This window comes from Salmo salar, chromosome 14, assembly GCF_965601325.2.
Source record: "Salmo salar chromosome 14, fSalSal1, whole genome shotgun sequence".
Taxonomy (NCBI): Eukaryota; Metazoa; Chordata; class Actinopteri; order Salmoniformes; family Salmonidae; genus Salmo; species Salmo salar.
The window spans coordinates 8111602-8137928 of record NC_138304.1 but is presented as its reverse complement, the minus strand read 5'-3'; the positions used below and the strand labels follow the sequence as shown (position 1 = coordinate 8137928).

The 26327-nt window shown below is 41.7% G+C and overlaps 1 protein-coding gene across 2 annotated transcripts in view; it reads right to left on the bottom strand.

Annotated features, from left to right (window-relative positions):
* The window catches only part of LOC106568689 (activated CDC42 kinase 1), a 183282-nt gene that overhangs the window by 113495 nt on the left and 43460 nt on the right, over positions 1–26327 (bottom strand). Inside the window, exon 1 of one of the 2 annotated variants that reach the window (XM_014139248.3) lies at positions 14072–15757. The exons of the other annotated variant lie outside the window; for it this stretch is intronic. Within the exon in view, the coding sequence (XP_013994723.1) occupies positions 14072–14119 (48 nt within the window). The 5' untranslated portion in view covers positions 14120–15757. Of the gene's footprint in view, positions 1–14071; positions 15758–26327 lie in introns of those variants that run through there. 2 annotated transcript variants of the gene reach the window in all.

The window sequence follows — 26327 nt, the reverse complement described above, 5'->3', positions numbered from 1 at the left end:
CAGGCAGTTTAATTTGGGCATGCTTTTCATCTGGACGTGAAAATACTGCCCCCTATCGCAAAGAAGTTAAAACAGGGAAAAAAAATAGCTGCCGTTAAAATGCAGTAAAACCTCAGTACAATGAAATAATGGTTGCCTAATGAATGATATCTGGTAGCTTGCTGGCATCTAATGGTAATATTTTGCACTGTTTATTGTGCAGCACATTTTCTTCTGTTCCACTGAATGCAATTTTGATGTTCATCTAATGGGACTAACTACATTTGTTTTCAGAATTTAACAAATAACACGTAGGCCTGTCTTGTAGTTGGATATTGAAATAAAATCCACCAGGATTTACAAAACCCTATTTTTAAATCGCATTTATTACCATCAATAATTAGTTCCCCCCCAAAAAATGCACCTGAACTTGACCCTGAAAATATAAGTATTATATTTTCCCTTAAAGCGTTTAAGCAATTAACAATGCATTCAATTGGATTTACATTTCAGTAGCTAAATAAGTAGGTAGGCAGTTCCAGCTAAAACTTGAATTGGAATCTGTGCATCGTGCAGCAATAGACCTCTGTGCGCAGACAGCCTGCTTGCTCTAGCAATCAACATTCGATACAGCCATAGCGCCCGATAGGTACACAACACCACATCTGGAAAACAACGACAGTTTCTTGAAATGTACACAAAAAACATTGAAAAGATCTGACTTTAAGTCACAGGTGTCAAACTCATTCCAGAGAAGGTCGAGTGTCTGCGGTTTTTGCTCCTCCCTTGAACTTGATTAATGAATTAATGGTCACCAATTACTCCCCACACCTGTTTGTCTTGGGCTTAATTGAATGGAAAAACTAAAACCTGCAGACACTAGGCCCTCCATGGAATGAGTTTGACACCCCTGTTCTAAGTGGTAGTCCTTGTTCCCCTGCAAATGTGTGTGTGAGTGTGAGAGATTGTGTGTGAGATATATGGTTGACGAATACACATAGGAAACATTGATTGTGTGTGTGGTGTGTGTGTGACATTGTAAGCTAGCCTAATTCTTGAAATGTGTACCCCCAATATGGATGTTTAGTTTTTCTTGATTAATCAGGGATCCTTGTATTTTGGTGTATGTTGTATTTGACAATGCAATACATTTTTCCTATTCTGCCCACCCTCAACACTCATTCTAAAGTTAGACCTCTCAACTGCCTTCAATTCTTGATTCTTTTTTTTTCAGAAATCTTCTAGCATGGATGGAAGAATGGAAGAGGGCACACAGGGAAGGAGTACCATACAGCAGTTATCCAGCCTGCTGACTAACAAATGTAAATAGCCTATGTTTTGCTGTCCATCTCTTGCCTGACTGCCAGATTGCTGAGGGGCAACATAGTCAATGTAGTTGCTAGGTTAAGTCTAACTTAGTGACAACCTTAGGTAATGGTTAATCATAATTCGTCTCAGTCTTTACAGTTCCTGAAGCATGTCAATGACCTGATGAATGGCCTGTACAGCAGTGCTTGGCCACCCACTCAGTTACCAGTGATCTATTCTGCTACCTCGCAGGGAAAGGAGAGAGCAGAACCACCCCTTCCTAAACCCAGTCATTGACAGTAAGTTGTGTGTGCAAAATGTTATTTTCCTCTTTGATGCTCTGATCTTCAATGTGTATTGATTCCTAATAACCAGCTTGGTAAGATCTATGGTTTGTACTAGCTATGCTGATGAGCATTAAAACAATTCTCTACATTAGGTCTCACTGAGTGAGACTGGATTCTCCAAGATAAATGCTATTCAGCTGCCCATGATTGCCTGATCTTACTGTAAGTAGATCCAATTGAAATAGCACCACTTCTAAATAATATACGTTTGTAAAGCAAATAAAAACCTATTTTAACTCGCCTTGTTTTTCAGGTGCAAAACCCTTGTGTCCTGATTAAACAGGCACCTTCCTTGGTGAGCCATGTAAAGTTTTTCCCCTTTCTCTCTTGATCATTCTTCCTGTCGCTCACTCAAACACGTGCACAGTTGCAAAGAAGAGGAAGATATTTGCCAATTACACGCATTTGTAACAATGTTTGTTGCAGGAATGATATGACGGATCACTTTTGAAAAATATCATATTTTATTGTCTCATTACACATACTTTCTTTTCTAAGACTGCCATGCTGTCCTCAATTGGGGGAACCTTTGTTTGGGACAATGTCCTCAGGAATATGGAGCGGTGTGTTTATAAAATGTTTGAATATTAGATGTATTACGATTAAGCAAAACTTTAGCATTTACAGATGAGTAAATCCAACTACTGTCTAATTTTGATACCCTTTCTTAAAATGTTTCAGATTGAAGACCAATGAATTAATGTCCCACTTCAACATGAAGTGACAGAAGAATAACATGCCTTTGCTACCACTCGTGTGTGCTCCATGACATAGACAATGAGAAATGTTTAACATTCTGACTGTTAAAGATATTTTACTATTCTGTCGTGTCCTGCATGCCCACATTATCCCAATCGTAAATGTTTTTTATGCTTACAGCAAGTGCCATGAAAATGTGTTGCAGGCCCTCTGGAATGTCCTAAAATATGCCTCTGACCGCCGCGGTGGAGGAGGACACAAAGTATGTATATCAGCAAGTTGCTCTTTTTTGAAGACAAGCTATAACTGCCACGAACTTCAACTAGTACCATGGAAAAACGTTTAGCCAGCCGAGTCCAAAGTTGATTCAGGAATGTCCTTTTCTAGTTCTTTTAAAATCTCTAATTGATAAAGTTGTAATGCGCTGATTCTCTTCACTGCAGATCTGACCCATCACATCACTCCTATAAATCATTAATAAAATAAAAAGAATGGGCCTTTTATATAATCTGTATCCCTGTCTTTCTGTGCCTGTAATGTCTGTGGGTGAATTATGAGATTTTTTAATCGCTGTATGCAGATGTGAAAAAAATTGTAATCTAGATTTGTTTTTGTCGTTGCTTGATATATTTTACATGTAAGAATATGGTGCCTATGGAAACAAATAGAAATGTAAATCAACAATTTTTACAGCAGGTAATAAACTGTAGTGAGGTTACCAGGTTATGATGTCTTAACCAGCACATCATATAGCAGAACATGATCATTACAAAGGTGTAATTTGTGCTGGGGACAATAAAAGGCCACTGTAAAATGTGCAGTTTTGTCACACAACACCACAGATGTCTCAAGTTGAATGTGTGTGCAATTGGCATGCTGACTTCAGGAATGTCCACCAGAGCTGTTGCCAGATAATTGAATGTTAATTTCTCTACCATAAGCCGCCGCCAACGTCGTTTTAAAGAATGTGGCAGTATGTCCAACCGGCCTCATAACCGCAGACCATGTGTAACCACGCCAGTCCAGAACCTCCACATCTGGCTTCTTCAATTGCTGGATCGTCTGAGACCAGCCACCCGGACAGCTGATGCAACTGTGGGTTTGCAAAACTGACGAATTTCTGCACAAACTGTCAGAAACCATTTCAGGGAAGCTCATCTGCATGCTCGTCATACTCACCAGGGTCTTGACCTGACTGCAGTGGGCAAATGCTCACCTTCGATAGCCACTGGCACATTGGAGAAGTGTGCTCTTCACGGATGAATCACAGTTTTAACTCTACCTGGGCAGATGGCAGACCGTGTGTATGGCGTCGTTTTGCTGATGTCAACATTGTGAACAGAGTGCCCCATGGTGGCGGTGGGGATATGGAATGGGCAGGCATAAGCTACAGACAAGGAACACAACTTAATTTTATCGATGGCAATTTGAATTCACAGAGATACCGTGACGAGATCCTAAGGCCTATTGTTGTGCCGTTCATCCACTGCCATCACTGCATGTTTCAGCATGATAATGCACGGCCCCATGCCGCAAGGATCTGTACACAATTCCTGGAAGCTGACATTTTTCCAGCTCTTCCATGGCCTGCAAACTCACCATTGAGCACGCTAGGGATGCTTGGATCGACATGTACATGTATTGGGGTGTTCAAGTTCCCGCCAATATCCAGCAACTTCGCATAGCCAATGAAGAGGAGTGGGACAACATTCCACAGGCCACAATCAACAGATACCAACTGGTTTTCTGATCCACTCCCCTACTTTTTTTTTTTTTTTAAGGTATCTGTGACCAACAGATGCATATCTGTATTCCCAGTCATGTGAAAACCATAGATTAGGGCCTTATGAATTTATTTCAATTGAGTGAATTCCTTATTTGAACTATAACTCAGTAAAATCTCTTAAAATTGTTGCATGTTGTATTCACATTTTTGTTCAGTTTAAATCACCTTAAAGTTGGATAGTTTCTTTTTAGCACCACTGAGCAAGCAGCAGGGGTGAAATAGGCCAATAGCCTTTCAATTTGCATAAAATATCAGACAATTACAATAATATAATGTATTATTAGTGGTTCCCATGAAGGTAGGCTTGAAATTAAAAAGTCTCATTACACAATTGATCAAACGAGTGCCTAGTTGATGTAGGCTATTCAACGCAGTCACTTCCTTTTCAGCAACACTATACTGGCCAAGACCGCAAATTGAATGCTAACCCATCCTAATATGTATAGTTGCAATTTCATCTGACAATGCAGATCACATTGGCACGAATTGACATCGTATCTGTCTAGTAATGAGATTTCGGAAGGTCCCCATTTATTATTACTGATGCTAATTTTCCTTTGCAATGCAGAATGTTTTAAAACGTTTTCTGTTGTGTATCCCTACTGAATATGACGACCCAGATCAAACTAGGCAGGACGGCATGAAAACATGAATTGACACACACAAACAAAAATATACACACATGCACAAAGACAACAGTGTTGGGCATCCGTATTTCTCAGATCAGGTCTGAAATGGCATGTTGTTTCTTGATTATACAACCGCCTCAATTATCTCCAAATTGAAGCCAACATTATAGATCAGAGACATCACTCCCTGCACTGAAAAACACAACCCCACCCACCTCATAAGAGGCTAGGAAAGGGGTTCTGGGGTAGGTGTACAAGGGGACAGATGGAGCTTTGGCGGAGAGTGGGACCCCCAACTTAAAGTCACACAAGCACACACTAAAACAGAGCACAAGCACCCCTTCTTTAAATTTACATTGGAAAAGGGGACATGGCTTACTTCATAAATCCAAGCATGAAGCCAAGCCTTACCCCCTTCTGTAATTTTATCCCTGACCACGAGTGTGGAAGAGAACTAAGGCTGTGGTGGTCACAAAACTTAGTCAGCCGGTGATTGTCAAGCAAATAACTGTCAGTCTCACGCTAATTGACCGTTAATTAGAATAAACACATAGCCTACAAGCTATTTTAAAAAGTCTAATAAATCCATGTAATATAGCCTACACCTTCACAATAAATCCATTATTTATTTTAGACAGTCTGCACAAAACTGAAGAAAACAGAGTGAAACAAGGAGGCACTGCCTGACTGCCAATAAGAAACACATTTTGTTGTCCGTTGCAAAACATTTGAGGTTTCAAAACAATGTTACATGGCCTAATCACCGCCTTCGCATGAACAACGTAAGAAAATGAAGCCCAAACTGTATGGAGCACATACAGTTGAAGTTGGAAGTTTACATACACCTTAGCCAAGTACATTTAAACTCAGTTTTTCACAATTCCTGACATTCCAAAAATTCCCTGTCTTAGGTCAGTTAGGATCACCACTTTATTTTAAGAATGTGAAATGTCAGAATAATAGTAGAGAGAATCATTTATTTCAGCTTTTATTTCTTTCATCACATTCCCAGTGGGTTAGAAGTTTACATACACTCAAATAGTATTTGGTAGCATTGCCTTTAAATTCTTTAACTTGGTTCAAACGTTTCGGGTAGTCTTCCACTAGCTTCCCACAATAAGTTGGGTGAATTTTGGCCCATTCCTCATGACAGAGCTGGTGTAACTGAGTGAGGTTTGTAGGCCTCCTTGCTCGCACATGCCTTTTCAGTTCTGCCCACAAATTTTCTATAGGATTGAGGTCAGGGTTTTATGATGGCCACTCCAATACCTTGACTTTGTTGTCCTTAAAACCTGTTAGGGATAGACGTTCCGCTAGCGGAACGCCTCAATAATATCCAATAGTATAGCGTGGCGCGAAATACAAACACCTAAAAAATGCTATAACTTCAATTTCTCAAACATATGACTATTTTACACCATTTTAAAGATAAGACTCTCGTTAATCTAACCACACTGTCCGATTTCAAAAAGGCTTCACAGCGAAAGCAAAACATTAGATTATGTCAGGAGAGTACCCTCCCAAAAATAATCACACAGCCATTTTCAAAGCAAGCATATATGTCACAAAAACCAAAACCACAGCTAAATGCAGCACTAACCTTTGATGATCTTCATCAGATGACACTCCTAGGACATTATGTTATACAATACATGCATGTTTTGTTCAATCAAGTTCATATTTATATCAAAAACCAGCTTTTTACATTAGCATGTGATGCTCAGAACTAGCATACCCACCTCAAACTTCCGGTGAATTTACTAAATTACTCACGATAAACGTTGACAAAAAACATAACAATTATTTTAAGAATTATAGATACAGACCTCCTTTATGCAATCGCGGTGTCAGATTTTAACATAGCTTTTCGGTGAAAGCTCATTTTGCAACATTCTGAGTACATAGCCCGGCCATCACGGCTAGCTATTTTGACACCCACCAAGTTTGGCACTCACCAAACTCAGATTTACTATTAGAAAAATTGGATTACCTTTGCTGTTCTTTGTCAGAATGCACTCGAAATAACCCAGTCAAAATATTCCATTACCGTACTTCAAAGCATGTCAAACGCTGTTCAAAATAAATTTATGCGACTTTTCTCGTAAAATAGCAATAATATTTCAACCGGGAGACGTTGTATTCGTTCAAACAGTGAAAGCAAAAAATGGAGTCGTCTCGTTCACGCACGCGCCAGTGTCATTGTCCTCAGAAGGACCACTCACAAAAACCCCTGCTGTTTTTCGCCCAGAGACTGCAGAGCTATCATTACACTTTCTGGCGCCTTCCTAGAACCAATGGAAGCCTTAGAAAATGTCACGTTACAGCTGAGATTCTGTATTTCTGATAGAGAGGCTACAGAAGGACAAGAAATGGTCAGACAGGACACTTCCTGTTTAGAATCTTCTCAGGTTTTGGCCTGCCATGAGTTTTTTTATACTCACAGACACCATTCAAACAGTTTTAGAAACTTTAGAGTGTTTCCTATCCAAATCTACTAATTATATGTATATTCTAGTTTCTGGGCAGGAGTAGTAACCAGATTAAATCGGGTACGTTTTTTATCCGGCCGTGAAAATACTGCCCCCTATCCCGAACAGGTTTAAGCCATTTTGCCAAAACTTTGGAAATATGCTCGGGGTGATTGTCCATTTGGAAGACCCATTTGGACCAAGCTTTAACTTCCTGACTGATGTCTTGAGATGTTGCTTCAATATATCCACATAGTTTCCCCTCCTCATGATACAGTCTATTTTGTGAAGTGCACCAGTCCCTCCTGCAGCAATGCAGGCTTCTTCCTTGCTGAGCAGCCTTTCAGGTTATGTCGATATAGGACTCGTTTTACTGTGGACATAGATACTTTTGTACCGGTTTCCTCCAGCATCTTCACAAGGTCCTATGCTGTTCTTCTGGGATTGATTTGCACTTTTCGCACCAAAGTACGTTCATCTCTAGGAGACAGAACGAGTCTCCTTCCTGAGTGGTATGATGGCTGCGTGGTCCAATGGTGTATATACTTGCGTACTATTGTTTGTACAGATGAACGTGGTACATTCAGGCATTTGGAAATTGCTCCCAAGGATGAACCAGACTTGTGGAGGTCTACAATTGTTTTTCTGAGGTCTTGGCTGATTTCTTTTGATTTTCCCATGATATCAAGCAAAGAGGCACTGAGTTTGAAGGTAGCCCTTGAAATACATCCACAGGTAGATCTCCAATTGACTCAAATGATGTCAATTAGCCTATCAGGAACTTCTAAAGCTATGACATCATTTTCTGGAATTTTCCAAGCGTTTAAAGGCACAGTCAACTTAGTATATGTAAATTGTTAGTGTATGGAATTATGATACAGTGAATTTTAAGTGAAATAATCTGTCTAAACAATTGTTGGAAAAATTACTTGTAGATGTCCTAACCGACTTGCCAAAACTATAGTTTGTTAACAAGACATTTGTGGAGTGGTTGAAAAACAAGTTTTAATGACTTCAACCTAAGTGTATGTAAACTTCCGACTTCAACGGTACGTCCCTTCTTTCTCTCCCCACCCTCCCCTCTCTATCCCCCCTTCATCCTTCCCCTTTGTCTCGATCCATCTCTCTCTCTGAATCTCTCTCTCTCTCTCTCTGAATCTCTCGCTCTCTGAATCTCTCGCTCTCTGAATCTCTCTCTCTCTGAATCTCTCTCTCTCTGATTGATGAGGTTATAGAATGCATGCAGCCTGCTGTGTAAGGGGAGAGAAACGTTGTAGACAGCAGATAGCTACAGCTTTGAGTCCCCCGATTCACCCTTGCCGCTCACAAAGCTGCAACTTCAACCCTCGGCCACACACACGGCTTTATTTTAACAAACCGCTATTGGTTTAGTGGTGTGTCAGAAATATTTTCACAATCACATTTATCAGCGCACTTGCTGGCGTTGGCACAACGGGCTGGGTTTTGATGAATAAAAAAAAGTTGTGGCTGTGTCGAGGTTTGGCCCCTCACTGGCCAATCAGAACATGCTCCATGACAAAATATGTGGTTGCTTCAGGTTATGTATTTACGGTCTTTAATGTATTGCCTTGGAATCAACTCCAATTCCAATGTTAGTCCATTATAGTTTGTTAAATGGCTTACAGAAGGTTAACTTGAACCCATTTGTAATCCACATTGTTCTAAAGTAATTGCATGGCATCAATGGCATTCACAATGATATAGGGACTGGGCCTAATGTAAATTGCATTATGGCTGAGCATGGACATGCCAAACATTGTCAATAAGCAATATTAAAATTAATTATTGATAAGGCTTAAAAAAAAGATAACAAATAATTCTAAACAAAATTAAACAAGTTGTTGTAAATATGCTATGTCACACTTACAGGCACCATCATTTCATGGTCACATAATATTAAAACACAGATTATGGAGGGTTTTACGCACATACAAACTTTTCACAGTAGCTAGACAAAGATCCAATATAAAGAGAAAGGGAGAATGTCCACTCAGCATTATACTGCTCCTAAATAGGCCTGTTTTATGAACATAAATCGGAACTATATTACAGATTAGATTGCATCCACACATCTCCAGAAGTTTAAGCGTGCCACGGACATTGTCACCATCAAACCAGGAAGGTAAATCATTTTAATAAGTTTGGTTGCAATACAGTTACAATGAAAAACAAGCAATCATATAAAATGTAATGATATCATCAAATCGGCAAGATAAAAAAACAAATTGCTGTTGAAACAGCCTTCGATATAGTAGGCGGACTTGGGTTCTACATCAGAGGGGGTTTTACGCACGTCGAAAACAGGACCTGCCTACAATGCATAGATAAAAAGGGAATGTCAGCTCACTGTTTTACTCCTCTCAAACTTGACATTTTAATAAAGCTTTGGTGATTAATATTTATTTCCAAGCGGTCTCAGGAGCCAAACCCTTTATCGACAGTCTTGACTACTTCACGATTTCATTGGGCAGACAAAAAAGGAGCCTTAATTGAGATGCTTGGTTTTTAATCAAATACAACAAAATGGGAAATAAACTGTTTATGTTTCTAAATACGAAATATAAAAGGCACTCAAAGCACATTAGGCTACTCTTGTTCCATGCCCTTATGTGACCCGTTTCAAGAAGCTGGGTGTATGTCGCATGTCACTACTTCAAAGGAGAGGCATTTGAATGTTTTAAAAAATGTTATCAAGATACATTTGTTCGCAGAAATGCCTTATGGAACATGTGAACTTAAATGGGCCTTAATAACAAACTTGTATGCCATCTGTAAATAAAATTACAATTGTTAAATTACGAGCCTAGTTGGTTAGCCACGGAAAAATACATTAACTTTCCCACTAGTCATGATTGGCTGAGATAATGTGTGGGCTGGACATGCCGAGAGATGAGTTTGGATTGGTCTGCCATATAGCACGCTTTTGTCTATAATGAGCTGGTCAGTATATGTAGATAATCCTGTCTAACACAGGTTTTTTTTTTTTAAAGGTATGGTGTAGTAAAACTACATTAAGTGTTGCTCTCCAATTTCTGGAGGACCAAGTTCTGAAATCAGTGGATTTCGAGTATGTTAGCTAAGGAGATGGAGAAAACACCTGTCTCCGGATTACATCTTCAAACTATGGGCAACCAAGGCATCTGACAGGAGACACGTCCATCCATGAATGATGTATATGGGTAAGATAGTCTAGCTAGCTAAATTTTTAGATATTACACGTTTCTAATTTTGACAGAAAGTGGTTTCATTTCAAGTTAAAGTGTACTGTTAACTAGCTAGCTAATGTTAGCTGGCTGGCTCGCTAGCTAACATTACGTGTATGATCTTATTATTTGTATTTCAGAGCCATTTGCTTGGCTAGCTATAGCCTAATGTTAGCTAGCTAACATTGAACCTAGTTGGTTAGCTACCTTAAGATTCAGGCAGGGTAGTAACGTCATGAGTTGGGATTACGGATCATTGTTTACCTCGCAAGCTAGCTAACGTTAGCTGGCTCGCTAGCTAACGTTACGTGTATAATCTTATTATTCGTATCTCAGAGCCATTTACTTGGCTAGCTGTAGCCTAATGTTAGCAAGCTAACATTGAACCTGGTTGGTTAACTACCTGCAGATTCATAATTAGTTGGGATTATAGTTCATTGTTTACCTAGCTAGCTACATGTCTTAACAAAAAACTCCACTATGCAAGTAACCATTTCGGGTGCATTTGTATATTCAGTCTGGCCATCTACTCTTGTCTGAGTGTGCCAGAGCACAGAATAACTCGTGAATTTATGAAGGCTCAACACCCGTTGAATATGGCCGGTGTCAGTAAACATCGGCAAAAAAACGTAATTAAATTGTTGCCAGCAACAGTTACAGTCACCAACGCTCTGGATAACATGAAAACAGCCTAACCAGCTCTGCTAGGGCGAGTAAAATTGTCAGATTGGGGTGTTCTCTCATTATGTGCCTGGAAGTAGCTAGCAAACTAGTCAATGTTAGCCAGTTAACTTGGGTGCCTGACTGCTGTTGTGAGGTCAGAATGTTCAGATCAACCCTTCTCATCGGCCAGAGCGTCCAGTGTGCGCTCTGAACCCGAAACACTCTGAATTTACCAAAGGACAATCTGACAGCACAGTTGCAGTCACCAACGCTCTGGATAACATAACAGCCTAACCAGCTCTGCTAGGGTGAGTAATGTTAGGTGAGCTGTTCGCTCTCACTTAGATGTCTGGAAGTAGCTAGCTTTTAGCTTGGTGCTTGACTGCTCTTAGTACAGAATGCTCGGATCAACCCTTAAAGAGATGGGTGGGGCAAAGGCTTAAGAGGGTGTGAACGATGTTGATTGGGTGTAGAAAAAGAAGGGCTCTCCAGTAGTAGTAGTATCAAAACATTCAAAGGCCATTTTCTCAAAAGTGAGTTTACAAGTTTATCAACTTTCAAAGCAGAATTACTTTCCCATTCTTCCTCAACTGTAGTGTACAGTGAGGGAAAAAAGTATTTGATCCCCTGCTGATTTTGTACGTTTGCCCACTGACAAAGAAATGATCAGTCTATAATTTTAATGGTAGGTTTATTTGAACAGTGAGAGACAGAATAACAACAAAAAAATCCAGAAAAACACATGTCAAAAATGTTATAAAATGATTTGCATTTTAATGAGGGAAATAAGTATTTGACCCCTCTGCAAAACATGACTTAGTACTTGGTGGCAATCACAGAGGTCAGACGTTTCTTGTAGTTGGCCACCAGGTTTGCACACATCTCAGGAGGGATTTTGTCCCACTCCTCTTTGCAGATCTTCTCCAAGTCATTAAGGTTTCGAGGCTGACGTTTGGCAACTCGAACCTTCAGCTCCCTCCACAGATTTTCTATGGGATTAAGGCCTGGAGACTGGCTAGGCCACTCCAGGACCTTAATGTGCTTCTTCTTGAGCCACTCCTTTGTTGCCTTGGCCGTGTGTTTTGGGTCATTGTCATGCTGGAATACCAATCCACGACCCATTTTCAATGCCCTGGCTAAGGGAAGGATGTTCTCACCCAAGATTTGACGGTACATGGCCCCGTCCATCGTTCCTTTGATGCGGTGAAGTTGTCCTGTCCCCTTAGCAGAAAAACACCCCCAAAGCATAATGTTTCCACCACCATGTTTGACGGTGGTGATGGTGTTCTTGGGGTCATAGGCAGCATTCCTCCTCCTCCAAACACGCCGAGTTGAGTTGATGCCAAAGAGCTCCATTTTGTTCTCATCTGTCCATTCTGTGTCTCACTGTTCAAATAAACCTACCATTAAAATTATAGACTGATCATTTCTTTGTCAGTGGGCAAACGTACAACATCAGCAGTGGATCAAATACTTTTTTCCCTCGCTGTATTATATACCATTTTGTAGCTCTGAGTCTCTACTTTTATCCAATGTAAAAAAACAATTTCAAATGTCGCTACGTAGGACCGAATACAGATGGTGGGTCACATATGGGCACTGTGATTCACGGCTGGATAGGCTTCGTATCCGCTGTCAGAATTCATGCCATAGCCAACTGCGTCACCGCTAAAACCAGCTTTTGGTTGGTCTTAAATATCCCTATCAGCGCTGCCTGAAATTAGCACTTTGGATCATGTTAAGGACACACCTCAAACATTTCCAGCACGCCCATCTCAGGCAAGCGAGCTAATAGAAGACAGGTAAATTGCCAAACCTGGCTTTAAGGCTGGAAAATGCCAGTGCACCAGTTTTTACATTACAAAATATCAAACTAACGTGCGTTTGACACGAGCACCACTTTAAAGCCAGCCGAAAATTGAGCCTACAGCCAACCAACCCGAGCACCACAACGCACACCTGACTTCTTTGCAAGGTCAATATGTACTTTACATGCCCAGCAAAAAAAAGAGAAACCAATTGAGGAAAAGACAAAACACACACGCTGGGTAATATACAGGTTATGAAAAACCTAATGTAACAAAGTCAAGACACTTTTCTCCTCAGAAGGCACTCCCTGGCATAGCTAGGTCCTCTTTGGCAACCATAGCCCTCCTCCCCCGACCTAACAGAACAGGCTACTCTGTCAATGCAGAGACACAGACAGCCCTCTAATGACTGCATATCACACTAATGAGAAAGGAGGGAAAGAAAATGAGAGAGAAGGATGGATGGAGGACAGAGCAGGGTGTGGGTGAGTCCTATCACGAAACTCATTCAGCAGCACTTCATCAATGACTTCATGGTTCTGCATTCAATAACGTAAGCTGGGTAAGTGTGTGTGTGTGTGTGTGTGTGTGTGTGTGTGTGTGTGTGTGTGTGTGTGTGTGTGTGTGTGTGTGTGTGTGTGTGTATGTATGACTGGGTCATGAACAGAAGGGTTGAGCAGACACACAGACCATTACAGATAGAGACACAAACAATATAGCTAGCTTAGCCGTAAACACTGCATTTGTTCAACCAATGTGAGAAAAAGGATGGCTATGATTATTCTACCAGATGGGTACCTGGAACACACACAGCATGAATTGAGTATACACACACAGAGGGCACATTAGCCTGGTGGTGTGCTTTAAATTCAGACTACAATACAAAGCACTAAACTTGGAGAGATATGAAAAGACAGTCATTGTGTTGAATCAGTAGACTTGAAATACCTCGCCCACAATCAACATAATGACTAATAAATAATACACTGACTCCTTTCAGGTACACCCACAAGAACAGGACCTGAAAGACACACAGACACATACTTCCTGGCATGTCATAATGCAGGCTACATATTCTACCAATAAATAGCTAGACAGCAGTGCTGTTAGAAAACAAGTGACCATCATTATATGATAGGTGTGGGTGTGAAGGGAACTACCTCCTCGTCATCGCTGGACAGTCGCTGGTACTCGGCCGTCTCTCCCATGTTGAGGTCAAATGCCGCCTGTCTGACGGTCAGTCTGTCTGTCGCTCTCCAATTGCCTCAACCTACCCCTCCAGTATGTGTTTACGTCAACCGATATAGATATTCCTGTTTGTAGTACAGTAGCAGTGTAGGGATACTAGGGAATAGGGATGTCTCTTTAGTTAGCTGTACATCTGGTCCGCCTTGGTTTGAGACACATTCACCAATCCAGTGTGTGTTCTTGTGAACAACAGATGAGGCTATTCCTCTTAGCAGCGGATGGTCAAAGATATTCCCTTCTTCCTTTCTGTAGACAGAGGCCAATTCCTGGTTCGCAGTCAAAAGGGGATGTTGTGGTCAGACAGTCATAACGAGTGACCAAGTTCTTTGGTTAGGTACATATAGAAGGATAAGAACAAGATAGGAGTGTCCTCTTCACAATGGACATAGGCCATTCCTCTGGGAATGCATTGGCTGGTTGGCAGGTTGAGTCAGGTTCTGTGGAGGGGTTTCCTATATGCGAATGCAGCAGGATTCAGCTTTTTTGTTGATTTGCGTTGAAGGTAGCCTTTTAGAGAGTAGGTGTCAAAGGGTGACGGATCCCTGTTTATTTCTGTCTCGCCTAGTGGTAATGACCTTCCAGTCCTGCTCTCTCACTCCCTCTCCCTTGCACTCCTCCTCCCTCATCCCTCTATCACAGGCTGTCACCGTCTCTTTCTCTCACACGCCGCTCCTTCCTTCGTCCTGCCTCAGTGCTGATGCATGCTGCACTCGTTCAGCGATGCACCTCTCCCTCATTATATGATGGTGGCTTTGGAAAACAAGAGGATGTAGAATGAGTCTTTTACCCAAGGGCTGTTTTTTATTTCACTCGTTTTTTCCTCCATCCCTCTTCCCTTGTTTTTGAACAGCTGTCCACTCCGACCAGCAACTTAGCACACACAGAGAGAGAGACAGAGAGAGAGAGGCAGAGAGAGAGAGAGAGGGAGACAGAGGGAATCTGGGTGTGATTTCTGATGCTGTTTTCAACGAACTCCCTGAATGCTCCGTTGAAGCCGACAGTTAATCCCTTGTTATTATATTTTTTTCTATTTCCTTCCCTATCCTTTTTTTTTCCCCCTCACAATTTTTTGAGGGTCCCAGCTGGTCGGTGATTTGGTGAGTGGTCGCCTCCCCACCGCCACGGCCATAACAGAACCCCCCCTTCCTGGTCATCGTCACGGTGATCTCCAGTCAGCGGTGGTCCTGAGAGCAGCAGCCAATGCGGTGGCAGGAGGCCGACGGGGGCGGTGGCAGGCACTGATGAGGAGCACTAATCCTCCCCGGAGAGGGAGAAAAACACAGCCACGATGGGCGGTGTGTGTGTGTGTGTGCGTAGAAAGCACCTCTCCACTATGGGAGGGGAGGGAGAGGACATCTGGAGGCTAGCTGAGCAGACATCTGGATGAAGGGGGGTGTAGAAAGAGAACGAACGAAAAACAATGAGAACAAGAAGCAGAAACAGCTTCTGCGCACCTACTGATTCTCTCTCCGCAGTCTAAATTTGACGGTAGAGTCATGGTCTCGATGGCACTGACAAAGGCATTAGCACTGCTGTTGTTGATCGTCTCTCTTTCCCCCCCTCTCTATGTTTGGCCGGTCCAGTCCAGTCCTGTTCCTGTCCTGGGGCCTGCTATTCGCAGCCTGCTGAGCAGGCTTAATGCTCTCATCCCCTCTCCAGCGCCGTTGCTAAATCTGTACCCTCCTGGTCCTGCACAGCGAGCAAATACTATACACACACACACGGAGATAGACACAAACAATGTACAGGCATCGTCACCTACATAGTTGTGTCCTCTGCTCCTGTGACTTTTCTGGGCGCTGCAATTAATCAAGATATTGTGCAAATGAAGATGATTATTGACTTCCCTCCCATTTAATGGTGCTTGAAGCTTTGTATGTCTAAGAAAATATTTAGGAGAAACTATTGCAAACAACTCACACTACACACAGTTTTACAGACTTGGGACTAGAGGAATGCCCCATTCCAACCCCTATCCCCTTCATGTAGGTTAGGATTGGGGTAGGGTACAGGGGTCGATTAAGAATTTATTACAATTTCTTTAAATAACAAACAATACTTTCTTCTACAAGTTGTTTGGCAAGGTTAAGATAGAAGGTCCAATCAGTTCCAGAATGAAGTCCAAAAACACACAGATAAGAACGATAACCTGCCGACTCTTCACCCATGCTCCCTCCTCTCCTTCTCTTTCTCTCTCCCGAACGAGAGGCTTTGTTGTCCTGTCCTTGCAATGTGCTGTTGTGGGCTCTCCCACCCCCTCTTGCAGCTCAATCTGTAATCCCACATTTTCAGTGGGTTTAAACCTCCCTGCCTTACTTGACTTCTATCTCATCCTCACTTCCACTCTCACAGAACATGTGGTTGTTCAATCCCTCTCTCCATCCTCCCTTATTCTTCCTCTATTGAAGCAGTGGCCTCCATAGAGCTGTAATTCATAGATAAGCTGCTGTTCCTCTCCCCCTCTTTCAGTCTATCCTCATCTACTCCTTTTGATATAGGTGGATATCCCATGCTGATGTGTTTCTATAGAGTGAGATTTGTTACTTTATTCTGTAATTATGTCTACCACGATCTGTGTGTATATTCAACATAACACAAATAAAACTATGATCTATAAATATAGCAAAACATTTAGTAAATAAAACCATAATCTGTAAATGTAGAAATATTTCACAAATATTCACCATAAATCACAAATAAATTCATGAACTGTAAATATATTCAACATAGCTCACAAATAAAAACTACAATAGCACAAACTACAAAGTGCTTGTGGATCTGTATTCTGAGAGTCTTTCTGGGGAAGTCTAAGAGCTTTGCATACCTGGATTGTACAATATTTGCAGATTATTCTTTTAAAAATTCTTACTTTCAAACTCGTTCAAGTTGGTTGTTGATCATTGCTAGACAGCCATTTTTTATGTCTTGCCATCGATTTTCAAGACGATTTAAGTCTAAACTGTAACTAGGCCACTCAGGAACATTCCATGTCATCTTGGTAAGCAACTCCAGAGTATATTTGGCCTTGTGTTTTAGTTTATTGTCCTGCTGAAAAGTTACTGTCTCCCAGTGTCTGTTGGAAAGCAGACAACCAGATTTTATAGTATTTGCTGATGACAAGCATACCCATAACATGATGCAGCCACCACCATCCATGAAAATATGAAGAGAGGTACTCAGTGATGTGTTGGATTTGACCCAAACATAATGCTTTGTATTCAGAACATAGTTAATTTCTTTGCCACATTTTTTGCAGTTTTACTTTAGTGCCTTATTGCAAACAGAATGAATGTTTTGGAATATTCTGTACAGGACTCCTTTTCACTCTGTCATTTAGGGTAGTATTGTGGAGTAACTACAATGTTGTTCATCCTCAATTCTCCTATCGCAGCCATTAAACTCGGTAACTGTTTTAAAGTCACCATTGGCCTCATGGTGAAATCCTTGAGCGGTTTCCTAACTCTCCAGCAACTGAGTTAGGATGGACGCCTGTATCTTTGTAGTGATTGGGTGTATTGATACACCATCCAAAGTGTAATTAAGAACTTCACCATGCTCAAAGGAATATTCAACGTCTACTGTTTTTATTTTTACCCATCTACCAATAGGTGCCCTTCTTTGTGAGGCATTGGAAAACCTCCCAGGTCTTTGTGGTTGAATCTGTGTTTGAAATACTGCTCAACTGAGGGACCATACAGATAATTGAGTGGGGTACAGAGCTGAGGTAATCATTCAAAAATCCTGTTAAACACCATTATTGTACACAGTAAGTCCATGCAACTTATGTGACTTGTTCAGCAAATTTTTACTACTGAAAGGATTTAGGCTTGCCATAACAAAGGGACTGAATATTTATTGACTCAAACTTAAGCTTTTCATTTATACATTTGTAAAGAAAAATCTTTAAAAAAACAATTCCACTGTGTATGTAGGCCAGTGAAACAAAATCGAAATTTAATCCATCTGAAATTCAGGCTGTAACAACAAAATGTGAAAAAAGTAAAAGAGTGTGAATACTTTCTAAAAAGGCACTGTAGGCCTATTCCTGATCTGACACATCTGCATGTCACATTCAGCATTCAAATGTTTGTAAAATGGCTTCCGCAATATCCTTTTTTTGTGACAAAGAATATCCTAACAAATTACACTGGTTGTCAAATGCGCAGTTGAAAATGATGTTTTACCGGAAAATAGCCTAAGCTACCACCGGAGACAACTCTCATCTGGCTATAGGTAGGCTACATGTTCATCAGGGCTTACATTACATTTTATTTTGATTATTCAGGTTCACTATCAGATATAGTTTTGGTAGTTTTGCTTGAAAAAAAACAGAAGAATATGTTAATTTTTCCATACACAGGATAAAGTTGATCATTTCATAATGAAGACAGCGATCACTTTAGCTACCTGCACTGCATGGTCGAAGCGGGAGAAGAGAAGCTCACTCCCAATCCGTCAAAACTTGCAAACGGTCTAAATTATTTGATTATGACACCAGGGTGAAATCCAAAAGTTGTGCTATATATTAATATTGATACATTACAAGCGAACACAAAAATGACAAATTAATTAGTGGGTGAATAGAGATCCACAAGCACTTTTTGAATGCACAAATACACTTTCCACAGTTGTTAATGTCAGGGATTTCTAAACATTTACTCACAAATCATTCTACATTTAGTAGAATATACACTCACTACATGACCAAAAGTATGTGGACACCTGTCCACAATGTTGGTACCCTTTGCTGGTATAACAGCCACCACTCTTCTGCGAAGGCTTTCCACTAGATGTTGGAACATTGCTGCAGGGACTTGCTTCCATTCAGCCACAAGAGCATTAGTGAGGCCAGGCACTGATATTGGGCGATTGAGGCCTGGCTCGGAGTCGGCGGTCCAATTAATCTCAAAAGGTGTTCGATGGGGTTGAGGTCAGGGCTCTGTGCAGGCCGACAAACCCTTTCTGTGTGGACCTCACTTCACGCGAGGTGTCCATTGTCATGTTGAAACAGGAAAGGGCCTTCCACAAACTGTTGCCACAAAGTTGGAAGCAGAGTTGTCTATATGATGTCATTGTGTTAAGATAGTTCCAGTGAAGGACAAAGGGGCCTAGCCCAAACCATGAAAAAACAGCTCCAAACCATTATTCCTCCTCCACCTCAAACTTTCCACTTGGCACTATGCATTGGGGCAGGTAGCGTTCTCCTGGCATCTGCCAAACACAATTTGTCCGTCGGACTGCCAGATGGTAAAGCGTGATTCATCACTCTAGAGAACACGTTTCAACTGCTTCAGAGTCCAAAGGCGGCCAGCTTTACACCACTCCAGCCGATGCTTGGCATTGCGCATGGTGATCTTAGGCTTGCGTGTGGCTGCTCGGCCATGGAAACCCATTACATGACGCTCCCGAGGAACAGTTATTGTGCTGACCTTGCTTCCAGAAACAGTTTGTAACTCGGTAGTGAGTGTTGCAATCAAGGACAGATGATTTTTACGCGCCACACGCTTCAGCACTCGGCGGTCCCGTTCTGTGATCTTGTGTGGCCTACCACTTCCCGGCTGAGTCATTGTTGCTCCTAGATGTTTCCACTTCACAATAACAGCACTTAGTTGACCGGGGCAGCTCTAGCATTGCAGAAACTTTACGAACTGACTTGTTGGAAAGGTGGCATCCTCAGCCCCGTTAAAAGTCACTGAGCTCTTCAGCAAGGCCAGTCTACTGCCATTGTTTGTCTATGGAGATTACATGGCTGTGTGCTCAATTTTATACACCTGTCAGCAACGGGTGTGGCTGAAATCGCCAAATCCAGTAATTTAAAGAGGTGTCCACATACTTTTGGATAGTGTATTTGAAGATCATGAGTTAATTTGTGACTTAAGGTGAATATAGGTGAAATATTTGTACATATTTACAGATTGTTTTTATTTATAAAATATTTGTATATATTCACAGATCATAGTTATATTTGTGACTTATGTCGAATACACACAGAGATTGTGGTAGACATACAGAATAAAGAAACAAATCTCACTCCATGTGTCTTCCTCAACTCACATTCAATCTGTTATCACTCTCTCTCTCACTTCCGACACATTTTTTTTACTCAGTCTCTCACAAAACAAACAAACAAATACACACACACACACACACACACACACACACACACACACACCCCAGATGGCTGCAGAATCAACAGCAATGTCATTAAACACCCCACCCCCCCGAGATCTCTTTACCCTCATTCTCACATCAGCACCAGCACTTATCCCTCCAGGAAGCATACAATACTGAGACAAAAACATAGTGGGGGAGAGAATAAGAGAGAGAAAGGGAGGTATAAGTGGAGGAGAGCGTGAGATACCGAGAAAAAAAAAAGAGCGTGGGAGAGAGCATAAGGAAGTGGGGAGGCATGCGTGGGCCAAGGCCGGACCAGGCTGAGCTGAGCCGTGCTGGGTCACTGCCTCACTGATTAAGTTAACACGCTCCATTAATGGCCAAATCAGGTTTAGGATGTGGGGGGGGGGGCTTTCTGGTTCCATTTGCCCGCCATTTTGTCTCAAGGTAGACATTTAGCCGAGGCCTGTTAAACATGTAGGCTTACGCCTTTTATTTCCCTGTAATAGAAAGTGCCGCAGACAGGCTGGGGGTGTACGCTACCAATTGTATCATTCCGAACTCCGACATCACAGCCCATTTTGGCGGGAGCCACCCTTCATGAAGCCATGGCTCCCAGTCCCACCAGTCTCTTTACAACAGTTAGTGGGTAGACCGCAGGCACTCCTGAGGTAAGCTTTAAATCAGCACTGCATGATATCCCCGTGGTCTACTCTCAAAGCTCAGGGCTCATATAGTGAAAATCTAAAATCAGGGACTTGACTAAGTATGCTGCAGTAAGCTGACCGTTTCGCATGCAGGAAAATATGTCACCGCCAGAATTTGTTTTACATACATACTTGATGCTAGCAGATGGTGCATCGTTATACTTGGCAGTTTGAGATGACATTTAGGGAAACACGGTTAGGGTGTGAGGGAAGTTCCTGAGGAGCCCCAAGAAGAATCAAAAGTCCTATCATCCTTTGGAGATCGTATCAGCTCTGTCCAGACCAATTCAATTCATACACACCCATGTACACTCACAACTCTATGACAATTAGCCTACATCATCTCTTAACAATGAAATAGCCAGAGCGATCACAGTTGGGTGTATAAAGTAAAACACTTCTTTGGAACCATAGGACTCATCGCAGCATTAATAGAATAGACACTTGAGCTTCATTAATTAAGTAATGCGGTAGAATCTGTCAAGCACAGTTAGTGACTGTGTGGCGTCTCATAGGTCAGGAAGACGACCAATATGCTGGTCGCCATGAGATGAACAGCGGTACAGAATCCGAGATGATCACCCGCAGGCATCTGGGGAACTTGGTGAGTTTGGGAAACCGTGACCCAGATCTTATCGATGGTGAGCACTATCCCATTTCCCTCGGAACTAACGTCTAGCCTTTAGGAGAGCATGTTAATGCAGACCAGCATTATTATCACGCTAGTGCACACCAGGAATACAGGAAGAGCCATTCAAGAACAATAGATCTACACCATTACAGTAACCACTGATCAGTGGCGACAAGTTAACTGCAAATTCAATGTGTGTGCGTGTGCCACCTTTTCCAGTGTAAGATCAACTGCTGTTGACTTAGTGGATGACTTCATCCTTGAGGGCGAAACCTCCAGACATGCTACTGTATGAATCCCATTTTAAAGAGGAGGTAGTAATGATTGCAATACTGTCCTACTAATGTTAGATTTCCTGATTAAAGAAATTGAACTTCAAAAATGATACTGTCAAGGTGTTATACTTATGTGACCCACTGGATAGCAATTTGGCGATAGCCCCAAGTCCTTTTGATTGAGGAAAAATTATGGCTACAGTAAGACAGCCTTGAATTCTAAACTATATAGGTTACGATGACAGGTGGATGTATAACATCCAAGAATGTAGGCCTAATATTTCTGAAACAAAATTATACTTTATCACAACAAATAATGACTGGTCATATATGACAGTTGATATTGTGAGCTTGGGGTAAAAATTGTTGATTTCTACTGCAGAGAATTGTTTAGCTGGGTAGCTTTTCCATTTGATTACTGCTTTAGGCTAAAAGCTATAGCTTGCCAGTGGCAGGTCACTGGTAAAGCCAGACTCCCAGGCCATGTGCTAGCGGTCATATCTGAAAACAAATGTCCTTTTCTCCTCTTATATCCCCAGTCCCCAGTATGTGTTGCAAAGCGGGAGAGACCAAAAGACAAGATAAATCTATTAAGACTTGTTTCTCTGTAAGATCAAGAACAGGGGGTGATGTAGAAGCTTTGCAACAACTGAAAATGTCATTGGTGCCTTAACTTATTTTGAGGAAATAGTGTGTCAGTAGAAGCTACACAGCAAACCATCTAGGTGCTAGTTCTGTATAACAAGGATCCATTCAAATATCAGGCCTATGCGCTAACTCCGTGGTCACCAGTCGATCTCCAAGGCATTCCTAGTTGATAATTTGTGTAAAAAAAAAAAAAAAAAACAACGATCATTTTTTGTATTCGTTTGGCGCTGTTGGCGGTAGGTGCACTTGATTCAGCAGCCCTGGCGCCGGGAAGGCAAACTGTTCCCATTTTGAACCACTTCATGTGTGTGATGATAGAACTCTGCCTACCCAGCAGGCCCAGAGAGCAAATCAAGTGCACCTATAAGCCTACCTCTGGCCAATCAGGTAGCTCAGATCACCATGTCTGCACAGTTTCCTTCAAGCTGTAGACTGTAAAAAGAAGCCTCGAAGTTCAAAATGCACAGCAAAGTTGATACTGTGAGATTTCAAAATGTTTAAAACCATGACTAGAGAGACTCAATGAATACAGCAAAGAGCTGCTGTTTGTGTAAGTTCATGTTTAAGTTGTTATTCAGCACGGTCAACACTTTGTTCAACACCTTTATAAGCCATAAGATGTGCTTTCTTCCTACTTCCACACGCTGCAACCAGCACTGCAGTTGCAATGAAGGAGTATAGCAAAGTGTTCCGATAAGCTTGCGTTGTTATTAGTGTTTCTCTTTTTTAATATTGAGGAATATTTCGCTTTTTCTGGTGATAGGAGTAACATGAATTGGTGCATGAGGCAGAAATATTTTCAGTGCAACTTCAGTTTCGCCATCAGCTGGAAGACTGTGTCCCCTTTTCTCAGCGGAAGGAAGAAGGGCGGAGGGATGGTCAGAGGCAGCCACTATGCTGCCCCCTTCCTCTCAGACTGACCATCAGATCCAGTTAAAAAAAAAAATATGTTTTACATTTATTGCTCACTGTGCTGTGCTCACAAGTAATACAACAAATGATCTATTACCAGGGTGATCATATACACTACATTTTTTTTAATATAATTTCCAAATGGTCTGAGAAGAACAACATTGGCAGGGCAATTCAAGCATAGCCAATATGCAGTGATAATGCAATGGGCCTGTAGCCTACATCAAACCTAATTGCTACAGAAATGTTTTTAACATTAGGTTTACATTTTTTAAGTCATGCTTTAGCATTTTGACTCAGTGTTCTTGACTCAGAAAAGGTTGGTTACCACTGCTGTAACTGTACTGAGCAGATCGAGTGCATTTCAAAGCATTTCAAGGTTCAATTAATTAAAACCCTGCCCCCAAAAAAGTATAAAAAAACATCAACATTTTTGCTACAAAGATCTGTGATTTTGTATCCTAGAAGCACTTCCCTTTTCTTTCTACTAGCTTTTAAGGAATTGTTTAATGTTATCAGTGTGTTTCTATTATTGTAGCATTCTAGGGGAAAAATAACCACAGTGCCGCGATGGTACAAACCACCTGGCCCAGTCATCAGTGCAGAAGAGTTCTGTGAACTATGGTTCCTCCCTCATTTACCCTCTGAGGGCTACTGGGTTTTGTGGAGAGCTGCCTGTATCATACTGAACGCAGCACTTGGCAGGACAGTCACCAGATCCAGATCCAAACACAACAAAGCCCTTTCATCATTCCTTTTCCTAGAAAAGCTTTTCCGCTTTGCAACAAAAGGAGGATGGGCTTCGGCATGGTGACGGTGAGAAAATCCCCAGGAGATAGAAATGCATGTTCATGAGAGTCAGTGTGTGCATGTGTGATTGCGTATGCGTATGCGAGCAACCGGCAATTCCGTACCATATAGGCCTAATCCTTGCTCGCTTGCACCTTTCTAGGAAAGTGGGGTGACATGTTATGTTTAGAGGTCTTTCCAGGGCTCTGGGTGGACGTGAGGGGAGCAGTGAGAGGATTAGGGAGAGGGCGGGAGGCCAGGGCCCAGGCAGGACTCAAGTTCACATTCTGAGGTAGGGCCCAGTTGAACCTTTAACCAGGCAAGTCAGTTAAGAACAGATGTTTATTTACAATGACGGCCTACCAAAAGGCCTCCTGCTGGGATTAAAAATCAAAAATAAAATAAATATATAGGACAACACACACATCACGACAAGAGAGACACCACAACACTACATAAAGAGAGACCTAAAACAACAACATAGCATGGCAGCAACACATGACAACACAACATGGCAGCAGCAACACATGACAACACAACATGGCAGCAGCACAACATGGCAGCAGCACAAAGCATGGTACAAACACTATTGGAAACAGACAACAGCACAAAGGGCAAGAAGGTAGAGACAACAATACATCACACAAAGCAGCCACAACTGTCAGTAAGAGTGTCCATGATTGTCTTTGAATGAAGAGATAAAATGGTCAAGTTTGAGTGTTTTTTGCAGCTCGTTCCAGTCGCTAGCTGCAGCAAACTGAAAAGAAGAGCGACACAGGGATGTGTGTGCTTTGGGGACCTTTAACAGAATGTGACTGGCAGAACGGGTGTTGTATGTGGAGGATGAGGGCTGCAGTAGGTATCTCAGAATAGGGGGGGGGGGGTGAGGCCTAAGAGGATTTTATAAATAAGCATCAACCAGTGGGTCGTGCGACGGGTACACAGAGATGACCAGTTTACAAAGTGCAGTGATGTGTCCTATAAGGAGCATTGGTGGCAAATCAGAAGGCCGAATGGTAAATAACATCTAGCCGCTTGAGAGCACGCTTACCTGCTGATCTATATATTACGTCTAAGTAGTCTAGCATGGGCAGGATGGTCATCTGAATCAGGGTTAGTTTGGCAGCTGGGGTGATAGAGGAGCGATTACGATACAGGAAACCAAGTCTAGATTTATCCTTAGCCTGCAGCTTTAATATTTGCTGAGAGAAGGACAGTGTACCGTCTAGCCATACTCCCAGGTACTTGTATGAGGCGACAACCTCAAGCTCTAAACCCTCAGAGGTAGTAATAACACCTGTGGGGAGAGGGGCATTCTTCTTACCAAACCAGGAGCTACAAGCTGCCAGCCAGCTATGTGGCCTATCCCTGCACAGAGCAAGGAGCTTAGTGAGGAGGAAGAGAACAGTTCAAAGCCAGAGTCAGGTCATAACACCAACCCAAAAAACTGGTGCTTCCAAATAATCATTGCCTCAGTTCTCCAGTCTATCATCGACATCCCATAAAAAAACATAATCAAAAATAACTAAAATGCTAATAGGCTAGTAGGCCTGTTCGTATGAAACGAATTAGAGGGCTGATAGCTGCATCTGGATTGAGTTTCTTTTAACAGCCTCACCAGTATAAATCCACTTTTTAGAGCTGAAAGACAATGTCCAGAACTTCCCATATTTAAGTAAATAAGTACTCGTTTTAGTGAAAGTATGACATACAGTGCATTCCGAAAGTTTTCAGACCACTTGACATTTCCACATTTTGTTATGTTGCAGCCTTATTCTAAAATTGATAAAATAGTTTGTTTTCCTCATCAAACTACACACAATACCCCATACTGAAAAAACAAAAACAGGTATAGAAATTGTTTTATAAAAAAAATAAAAAAATAAAAAAACATTTACAGAAGTATTCAGACCCTTTACTCAGTACTTTGTTAAAACACCGTTGGCAGCGATTATAGCCTCGTGTATTCTTGGGTATAACGCTACAAGCTTGGCACACCTGTGTTTGGAGAGTTTCTCCCAATCCTCTCTGCAGATCCTCTCAATCTCTGTCAGGTTGGATGGGGAGCATCGCTGCACAGCTATTTTCAGGT